General features: G+C 51.9%; 4 protein-coding genes across 4 annotated transcripts; all 4 read left to right on the top strand.

Moving 5' to 3' along the window:
* Positions 1 to 232: 232 nt before the first annotated feature.
* N7539_005209 (putative nicotinamide N-methyltransferase) lies at positions 233 to 1,442 on the top strand (the record flags this gene model as incomplete). The annotated part of the gene is made up of 2 exons (XM_056934811.1): positions 233 to 755; positions 895 to 1,442. The coding sequence occupies 2 exons, from the start codon at positions 233 to 235 to the stop codon at positions 1,440 to 1,442; spliced, it is 1,071 nt and encodes a 356-aa protein (XP_056790005.1).
* Positions 1,443 to 5,348: 3,906 nt separating this feature from the next.
* N7539_005208 (Zn(II)2Cys6 transcription factor) lies at positions 5,349 to 6,813 on the top strand (the record flags this gene model as incomplete). The annotated part of the gene is made up of 3 exons (XM_056934810.1): positions 5,349 to 6,230; positions 6,266 to 6,394; positions 6,481 to 6,813. The coding sequence occupies 3 exons, from the start codon at positions 5,349 to 5,351 to the stop codon at positions 6,811 to 6,813; spliced, it is 1,344 nt and encodes a 447-aa protein (XP_056790004.1).
* Positions 6,814 to 6,860: 47 nt separating this feature from the next.
* N7539_005207 (uncharacterized protein) lies at positions 6,861 to 7,624 on the top strand (the record flags this gene model as incomplete). The annotated part of the gene is made up of 2 exons (XM_056934809.1): positions 6,861 to 7,276; positions 7,363 to 7,624. 2 exons carry the CDS (start codon positions 6,861 to 6,863, stop codon positions 7,622 to 7,624), a joined length of 678 nt encoding a protein of 225 aa, XP_056790003.1.
* A 1,320-nt stretch (positions 7,625 to 8,944) lies between these two features.
* Positions 8,945 to 9,703, top strand: N7539_005206 (uncharacterized protein; the record flags this gene model as incomplete). The annotated part of the gene is made up of 1 exon (XM_056934808.1): positions 8,945 to 9,703. The coding sequence occupies one exon, from the start codon at positions 8,945 to 8,947 to the stop codon at positions 9,701 to 9,703; it is 759 nt and encodes a 252-aa protein (XP_056790002.1).
* Between the last annotated feature and the right edge of the window lie 235 nt (positions 9,704 to 9,938).

The following is a 9,938-nucleotide window of genomic DNA, read 5'->3' as shown; positions in this document are numbered from 1 at the left end:
TCTAATCGCAACTTTTTCCCAGTCTGATTGGGCTGGTTCCACGTTGTCAATTCCGTGTTCAGCGTGTCAGATACTGAGTTTGAGGAGCTTTGGCCTGGCAATCGCGGCTTGGAACTGGTGGTCGCGGGAACGTCTCTAGACCTTCAACGCAGCCCAGGATTTCAACCGATCATCCCTCGAGACCAAGTACCTGCTGCCTGTGAGGGGAAGCGGGGCAACAAAGAATCGAGCCATGCTTCATTCGCGCCTGCGGCCAGCTCCCCGCCGCAATGCCATGCGACCCGTCACCACATCGGCAGTTCCAGCGCCTGACTTTCAGGACGAGGATGCAGAGGGCTCGGACGTAGAAGAGTCTGCGGAAGATCTGTTTGGTGCCTTTTTGCCTCATCTCTTCCCAGACGACGCGCCTTCATTCCACGGCGACCCGGGTCAAGTTCTCCTCTATTCCTCCCCGCGATATGGCGAGCTGGAGATCATGGTTCCGTCTTACCCCGGCCAGTCGGAGAAGAGGTCGGAGGAAATAGCAGCTGGTCTCAAGAGGAAGGAGGAGGAGCAGAATAATGGGAAGAGCGTGCGCAATCTGACCGAAGAGGGCAGGCAGCTGTTTGCGCACTTCTTATGGAGCGCGGGCATGGTCGTGGCGGATGGGGTAGAGACGGCGGATAGTCCTGCGACTGCTGACGAGAGTGCGGCACAAAGGGAAGCTCGGGAGATTTGGTTGGTGAAGGGGGAGACGGTGATGGAACTCGGTGCCGGTAAGTGATTCGGTCTCACTCGTTCGATTTCTTTCCTTCCAGTTGCTTGAATGGGCTCTTGCCTGGTCTTTGCTCGGTCATGCGTCGCTGGACACGGAAATGACATGGGATTGCTGATCACGCCGTACTATAATCTAAGGCGCCGCGCTTCCCTCCATCGTATGTGGCCTTGCAAACGCCTCCCTGGTCGCCGTGACCGATCACCCTGCATCGCCTGCGTTTGCCGGCGCAACTGGTGCTATCGCCTTCAATGTGAACCAAAACATCCTTGCGCGAGACCCACGGCCCGAGACGACGGTCATCACTCGGCCGCACGAATGGGGCAAATTGGACGACGCCTTCGCGGACTCGTACAGGGGAAAATTCACTCGGATCATCGCCGCAGACTGCTATTGGATGCGCGCACAGCATGAGAATCTTGTTCGGACGATGGCGTGGTTCTTGGCTCCGGGAGGAAAGGTCTGGTGCGTGGCGGGGTTCCACACCGGCCGAGCAATTGTGGCGAGCTTCTTCGAGACTGCTTCAGGGAATGGGTTTGAGATTGAGCGAATCTTTGAAAAGGATCTAGTCTCGAGGAACGAAGATGGAGGGGAGATTCGACGAGAATGGGTCCCTGAGCGCGAGGGCGAGAGTCCGGAGAACCGGAGCCGATGGTGTGTGGTTGCAGTATTACAAAGGAAAGCGTAACTTGCATTGAAGGGGTCGGGAGGACGAGGACAGAAGATACGATATCACATGTTATCGCTGCAGAAGAGAGACCAGTTCATGGAAAAAGTGGATGTTAGATACTAGACAGGAGACACCAGACACTGGATATTGGATCACGAGATGACAGTCACATGCGAGAAATATACATTCTCAATCTAGCGGACCCCGATGCAGTAGTCAGTAGTAGTAGAACTACAAACTCGAGATAGGACAGGAAGGTGTCAATGTGACAATGTCTCGAATCCAACACAATACATCCATGGATGTTTTCCAACGCCAGTAGTAGTACAATTAAGTAATTCACAATGTTACTGACTAGTACTGTGTACTGAATGGTCAATACTCAATACAGTACACGCCGGACTTTGTAAGGCCGTATTAATCCCGGTAAGCACTCATTCCTTGCCTAAAGTCGCAGAGCTCCAGGCCCGGCAGTTCGACTACATATCTTCCTCGTGGCAATTCCTGGCTGATGACGATGGCGTCAAGGGTTCTACCGTACTTCACAGTACATGGTCCATACACTTTGTGCATGATATAGTTACTTATATAGAGGTCCCAATTATGGTTGTAGAAATACTCACAAACTTCACTCCTACACATTTCAATCTTTATCGAGTAATCGAGAGATGGTGGACATTCCTGATATTTGACTCCCATCGTCCACCAGAACAGACCACGCGATTCCCAAGGCAGTTGGACCTCAGGGTCACATCGATCAAATCGAACCGTGGCACTCGACACTACCGTCAGTACAACTCGTCCCAGCTCTGTGCCCCGGTGCTGTCGTGAGGTAGTGACCGTGATTATTCCCGCTGTCTCCGAAGTCCGCCGTGGCGGACACCGGAACCACGGTCCAGAAAAACGTGCTATTTTAGCCCTTTTTTTCTTTTCCAATTTCCCGCCAGTCCGGTCTGGGTGGATTCCAGGTGGTCTGGGCTTTCTTACGTGCCCTTGCTCCTCTTGCTCGTCGGATTTGTTCGTGGCCGTGGCGGCGATCAAGGATCGCTGCGACCCGCAGGCTGGATCTGTGAGGGGCCATTCGGGGGGATGAAAGGATCTCATAGGGCGGTGGATATGGTTAAGAAAATGGAAGGTGAGGGTAAAAAAGGGATAAAAAAAAGAAAAAACACAATATGGAATGAGCTGGAAAGGAAGGAGAAATAAGGCAAGATAAAATGGACAAGGATGTCCAAACTACAAACAGGAGGTATACTGTAGGACAGTGAGGTAGGGACTCAGGAGTAAGGAACGGCAAAAGTGGATCGACGTCGGGTATGGATGGACTGTGAACTGTAGACGCCTACCTGGATTACGGACTGTTGTGAACCATATTTTGACTTGTTCTTGTCAAGTACAGAACTACAGATTCAGATTGAGCAGAAGGTTATGACAGGTCTCGTCCTTGGGCTTGGGAGAGCTGCCAAGTGGGCTACAAGCGCGTGTGCACTTCCCGTGCGGCGTGCAGTGTGCACGTACCACGACCAGGTGCTCCCCAAGCCCATGGAGATGGTCTGGCAGTCCCCGGAGCTGGAGGACTTATGCTACACTCCAATCTTGAAAAGAGCGATCGTGGAGTCAAGTTTCTCCGGGGGACTTTTGGTTTTCCATGCAGGTAAATAGCACGACTCGTGGGTGCCGATTGCTTGTGTCTACCGGCCACTCACCACTAGATACTTGGTGTACGTCACTCACAGAGTATGATAGTATAGTAGGGACTAGGGACTACAGAGTACGGACCATGATGATGGAACGCATGCTCCCAGAGTGGACAATCTCTCCCCAGGTTTGGCCTGCAACGCATGGATGTTCCTGTCTATCTCTCTGGAGTACCATGGCAACAGGGTACTGTTTTCCTTCTTCTCGGTGGACTATTGATCGTGTTCGCCAGTTGCGCTACGGCTTTATCTTCTCCCGCACGAACCGTCTTTCGAGTCCAAGTTCAGAAAGGAGTACTGCAAGGGGCATCTGTCACCAGTCACGACTCACCAGTCACCACTGGTGGAGTCACAAAGTAAAATGATGTAGCTATCTGTCAGTACCTCGGTCCTGGCAAAAGACGATGCTCCAGTTTCATCGAATGCTTCGGTGGTCCATAAGGTAATGCTCTTCTACGTGATCACAATTTCCTTGTTATGCACTCTCCCTGAGCCGCAAACCTGAGAGACGCGAAAAGATCGAGTCTTGAACTCATCGATGTCCTTGATCTTCTTCCTTAGTACTCGAAGTGACAGACCTTGCAACTAGACAGAATGTGCCATTGCTCCCCGAGGTTGTCAGTCGCACTTTTAGTATAACTGGGTGCGTAAGATCAGCCAGACTGGTAGACACAGCTGATCAACTGTCAGGTACGATGATGAGGATGAGCCACACCTTATGTGCGGTCAGGGTGACCCCTTAGATGTCACACGAATTTATCCATCAAATCGTGATATACATGAGCTCGGCGAGATCGCCGGCATGGGGACTGAACCTGTAAGGGCAAATGGTCCAGGTTGTTATTTCCCTTCCGAGAATACTAAGATTTCTGATGGAATTGAGGGGGGTTCCCATTCCCGGTGCACAGCGGGCTAGGCCCAATGGGGCTTAGCTCTGTACCGGCTGCAAGTTGCACCCCGTCCAAAATGCGATCGACATTCAATACGACCGTAAAAGGATTCCAAAAAGCAAAGAAAAATGAACCACACGAATAAGTCATGATAATAACAATAATCATAATAATCACAGAAAAAGGTATCTACATCTAATAGTCTTTTTGAGTGGATTATTTGTGAAGCCTAAAAAATCGAATAATTTGAATCAATTCAGAGTAACATTGTCATAAATAGGATGAGAAAATTAACCAGAGATGCTACTGTCTCACAGCAACACTTGCGATCCATTTCTTCGTATTCTACTGCCCTTCTGGCTATCATCTAGTACGTCCTGATTCAGACACGAGAATTTCATATGATCACAACCCATACCGTAGGAAAAAGGGTGTCATTTACAGTCCAGAGTCCAGACTATATCCCTGAAACCTTTTCTCATCTTCACTTTCAGACCGATCCTGCGCCAGTCACTAAATCACTGATCAGTGATCACTGGCCTGATGATCGCCCGCTCCGAACTAAATTCCCCCCCCCCCCAAACCCGAGCCATTTGCCATCATTCCATCCATCTGCCTCCAATCACCTGCCCCAAGTGGCCACCCCCCCATCATCTCCATCATCTCCATCCATCTGCGTCCACCTTCCCCACTCCCCGTCCTTTATTCTACACTGCGAGAACTGGACTAGACTGGCGCTGGAGCTGGAGCTGGAGCTGGAGCTCGAATTGAAATTGGCATTGGTGTTGGCATTGGAATTAGACAAGTCTTGCTCGTGCGCATCCGTAAAGACACTCCTTGGTTCCCTTCTCTGGTTCTTCCCTCCTCTTCACGCTTGATTCCTCACACTCGCTTTCCGACTTCACTCCCCGTCTCCTCTTCTCGAACTTGCCTATCCCATCCTCGATTGCAAGTTCCTTCCTCGGAGCTTGTATGACTATTCCATGGGCGACTCACGGCTCAAGACACAGAGAGTATATAGTGTGACCCGGTGAATCCATCCACCATTCACACGGGCAGTGCGAGAGAGGGAGCAAGCCCCAAAACATACAGAGTCACGGCTTCATTTGTCCCGACTCCTTCGCCCACCCTCGCAAGTCGCAAGGGTTGACTCTCCTTCTCCCTGGCACACGAGTGTTCGCCGCCAGTCTCCATCCAAATCAAGGTGTCTTTCTCTACAACCCATCTTCCCTCGTGGATTTGGATCGGCCAAGAATCTACGTGTGCTCCCTCAACCGCATCCGCATTAACCCCTCCCCCCCCCCCCCCCCCCCCCCCAAACAGACCCTTCCCTCGTCATGACGCAATCCTATCAACAGCCCCAAGCGGCCTTGGCCGGCTTTCTTGATTCAATGCACCAAGATAGTTCAATGTCCGCCTACAATTTATTCGGCCAGTATCCCGAGAGCGTCGCATTCTGGCACGATCCAACCGCGACGGTGCCACCCATCGGCCTTGCCGCTCCGTCATATCCACCCAAGCAATCAGCACACCTCCAGCCCGTCGGAGACCAGAAGAAACACAAGCGCACCCGAAGTGGCTGCTTCACATGTCGTGCGCGTCGCATCAAATGCGACGAGGCGCGACCCGTCTGTGAACGCTGTCGCAAGGGCAATCGGGACTGCGTTTACCCATCGCCGACAGCATCGTCCAGCAAGGGATCTCGCTCGTCCACAAAATCACGGGGCACACGCCCTCTGTCGCAGGGCAGCGAGTCCTCCAGCAAGCACGATACCGAGGAAATGAACCCGCTCGAACCAATCCTCGATGAGGAAGAACCGGAAGGAACGGATTTGGGCTCGGAGGCATCACCAAGGAGTGGCAGTGGTGCTGGTCACCCACGGCAGCAGCTCCATCGCACTCAGAGCGGCCATTCCTTACGGAAACGGAGTGTGAAGCAGCTATCCGAGGCAGGTTCGTCGCAGGTCGAGGCCGGTAGCTCTCCATCCACGGAATCGTCCCGGTACGAGTCCATGAGTGTTCGGTCGGGCAGTTTCAGCCATTCGATCCTCGACTTGATCAACAACAGTCGCCTAGCTGAGGATGTACGCTTCTATCTGGACTTTCACCAGCAGCATCTCTCGTACGACCATTTCTTTCTGCGATCTTCCAGCGCTCATTTCATCCATCATAGCATCCTCGAACTGGCGTTGGGGTATGATCCGCTGCTGTATGCTCTGGTCGGGTTTGCGGCCTACCACCACACCCTGCAGAGTGGGGGAAGCTCTACACATTCTTGAAGTACTATAATAAGGCGCTGGTTTTGTTACGGAAGTCGCTGGAGGCGGGCGAGGAGCACACAGAGGCAACGCTGTGTACTGTCCTCGTCCTCACAGTTTTCGAGGTACGAAGCGGCCTTCCCTTTTGGACACGCATCAAGATACCTTTTCTACACTTTTGACTGACACTGGACCGGTTCGCGATGGATAGGAATATATCGGAGACTGGGCCAATCTGGTTGATCATCATCAAGCTGCGCATGCCCTGATGCGGGAGTTGCTCACTCCGGACTCCTCCAACATGATCGACCTGCACACCAATATCTTCCTGTGGTACGCTCGATTTGATGTGGTGGCCGGCATTCTAGCTGGCACGGAGACCATTCTGAGCCGTGACTGGTATATCGCCAAGGAGCAATACGACGCCCAACAAGCCGCCCTCTACCCAGATGATCCAAACAAGCAGCTTGCCTACGTCGCTTCGATCAATCGCCGCTTCGGGCTGGACATGGCTTCTCTCTACGCCAAGCTTTCCCGGGGCTGATTCCGCTGGACGACTTTGTGGCTCAAAACGAACAGCTTGGGCTGACGATGGAGCGAGCAAAGGCAATTCTCCAGCAATACGAGGACAGTGAAGAGAAAGTGCGCTCCTATCCGGAACCGCTGCCCTTGACGGACGAAGATGTTGTGGACCCATACGAACCGGGCTGCATCTGGCAAGGTTCCTTGTGGGAAGCCAATTTTTTCAAGATCGATCTCCTTTCCACTGAACTGATGTTCAAATACCAGTCAATGCTCTCGCTGAAATTGCCTCTTCTGCCAGAGTTGCAGTCATTGGCTTTGCAACAATGCCAGCTCATCGAGACCATCTCGCGATACCCGCAGAGAGGCAATGGCTACTTCATGAACTTTAAGAATAGTATCGGTATTTCGAGCATGTTCCTGCCGAGAGAGGGGAACTTTCAGATGTGGTCGAGGCGCAAGATGGCTGTGATGGAGCAGAATGGGTGAGTCGGCCCTTTGAAAGGCACTGCTAGTGCACGTCACGATTGTATGATCAGTCCAAGGCTCATTAATGGCATGACTTACACAGATACATCATTGCTCCGAAGTTCCGCGCTGTCCTTGCTGCGATTTGGCAACTCCCCGAGGTCAACCACTGGTGGCTCCCCCACGACGAGGGCTTCACCGACATCATGCGCGCAATACGAACACTCTCGGAGGAGAAAAAGGATGAGCCACTGGATGGCTTCCGTGAGAATGTGCGGGATATGAAGTCGCTTTTCTGGAAACTCAGCGTCGATGATCCGGAGGACGAGCAAAGTCCGTCCAACAGTCACCACAGCCATACCTAGGGAACTTTGATGCCACGAAAGGGATCATCAACGACTTCTAGTCATGTCGCAAGGCCCTCGGCGAGCGCCTCTTGGAGCTAGGTCACCTATCTATGCCTTCTCAACGGCACCCCGTGGCTCCGGCAGAGTGGCAAAGGGGCCGCGTGTCTCTTCTTTGACACCCACAGTACTCGACCCCTGAAAACCCTGGCGTGTCAAACTCCAGGGGCCCCCGCGCCAATACCGGCGACATTTGATGGAGTGCGTGAGAGTCTCCCACAATGCTCACGTACGAATAGCCCTGTTTGGCAGACTCGAGTATAGAATCGCCACAGTTCCAGGCATTCATCTGATCGCCTCGCAGTCTATCCTCCGGCTGTAGACTCTCAACCTCTTTTCTCGCTGGGCAGTGTCTTTCGTCTGATGTGCTGGAAGACGGCGATGCACAGGCCCGAGAACTAATATATTATCATTTACGACTTGATTTATATGCCGCACGCCAAAATGTCCATATACCCTTTACTTTCTACGGCTTTCTTCCATCTGACTGGCATGCATTGGGTCCCTCCCTTCCACGAGATGAAAGAGTAAAGAAAAAGATACGTGATATCATAGAGGTGAAGATTGGAACATACATAGATGGTCACAATACACAGCGTCTGTTTGTCAAATATGATATCAAGGACATCCTTCAATCTCTATGTTCTGCATTATTTGGCTTCTGCAAATTATATCCACTTGGCTTGTAACCCAACCCTTTTTACATTAAACAAGGGAGTTGCCCGATAACTAATGCTCAAGATTACACAACACCCTTGACAGCATTGCAGTGACCACCCGTCGACGCCCCAGAAACTGAACCTGACCTGGACTCTTCGCTTCCACAGACCAACAAACAAATCAAATCCTATCAAACAAAGCCGCCCTCTGAGCGGTGGCAAACCCCAGCTGGTGCCTGCATATACTCAGTCTGACGGGAGCTCATTCAAGCATACAACTGAGCTGGCACGTCTTTCGCATCTTGAAAGACCAGCGGACATTCTTTGATCTGACTGTCCCTTTGAAAAAAAAAAACAATGACAGCGTGGTATGGTCCGATGCTTTGAACAGCCTCCAATTCCGGTCCATTGACGGGCACTCGATCTTCTACTGCTAAATGCTCTGCGATAGAAAGGTAGAAATGTCGCTCGCCTCCTTAGAAGTTCCAGAAGGCAATGCAACCTAACATTTCTGAAGCTCATCCCACTTCCACTGCCGCGGCTCTCTCTCTCTCTCTCTCTCAGTCCAGCTTTCCAACTTGAATTATCCCAAGTGGACCTCAGTACAAGCCCTGCAATCACAATGCCAAGTCTCATTCCAAGATGGAAGAAGAAACCCCCTTCCTCGTTCGAGAACCTATCTCCCTCGGATAGGGACTATCTCATCGACGTTCTCAGAGCCACCGCACCCTCTCCCCCAAGCAACAATAATCGCGCTGAAGAAAAGCGCTCGCATAGACCGGCACGGGGCAGCCTCCTACCAAAACAACCCTCAACGGCAGAACCTAACCCTCCAACCCCAGATACTGGCTCAATTTCCTCCTCCCCCCAGCAGACGCAGAAACAACCCCGATCTATACCCCTACAGACCATTCAGCAAACGCCAACGCAAACACGAACGCAACCGCAGCCCCAGCCTCAACCACAACAACAACCCTCGGACGAACCCACCCTCCAGCAATTCCTCCAAGCGGCCACCGATATCCTCAAAACCTGGGAATCCCCCGATCCATCAGCGCCTTCTTCTTCACCCCCAATCTCCAACCTAGACAAGCAGATTCTTGCCCGCAAGTTCTCTATCGGAGTGAGCTCCTGCATGAAAGACTACGCGGACAAGACTCGGCCTGTGACTGGGTCATCGCGGGGCCATATCCATCGTGTGCTGGAGCAATGCGTGCTTGTGAAGCGCAAGTTGAGGGAGATAGAGTTTGCGCTGAGAGAGAGGGATGGGGGGGAGGTTCTCAGTGAGGTGACGAGGCAGACTGTGGGGGATACTTGGCGAGTGATGGTTAGTCTTGGGAAGGATAGTTGGATTGATGTTGATTATGCTTTGAGGAATTGAGATTGATTGGATTAATTATGGTGATGGTGGTAGGGGAGAAGGAAGGAACATGTTGGTTGGTTTTCGATCAAAATAGCCGTGGTTTTTTTTTTTTTGGGTTTCATACAGGCAGAGAAGGAGAAAGCAAAAGGCTCATCCTGCACGTCACAAAGGCATATTGATCAGGATATCGTCAATGCGGCTTTAGCAGTTAAGCACTACAGTAGTACAGTACCCATAAAAGACGCTAATTGCT

Source organism: Penicillium diatomitis (assembly GCF_028827545.1).
Source record: "Penicillium diatomitis strain IBT 30728 chromosome Unknown utg000005l_segment0_segment0, whole genome shotgun sequence".
In the NCBI taxonomy this organism is placed as follows: domain Eukaryota; kingdom Fungi; phylum Ascomycota; class Eurotiomycetes; order Eurotiales; family Aspergillaceae; genus Penicillium; species Penicillium diatomitis.
Note: the sequence above shows the minus strand (reverse complement) of the source record. Positions and strands in the feature narration are given on the sequence as shown.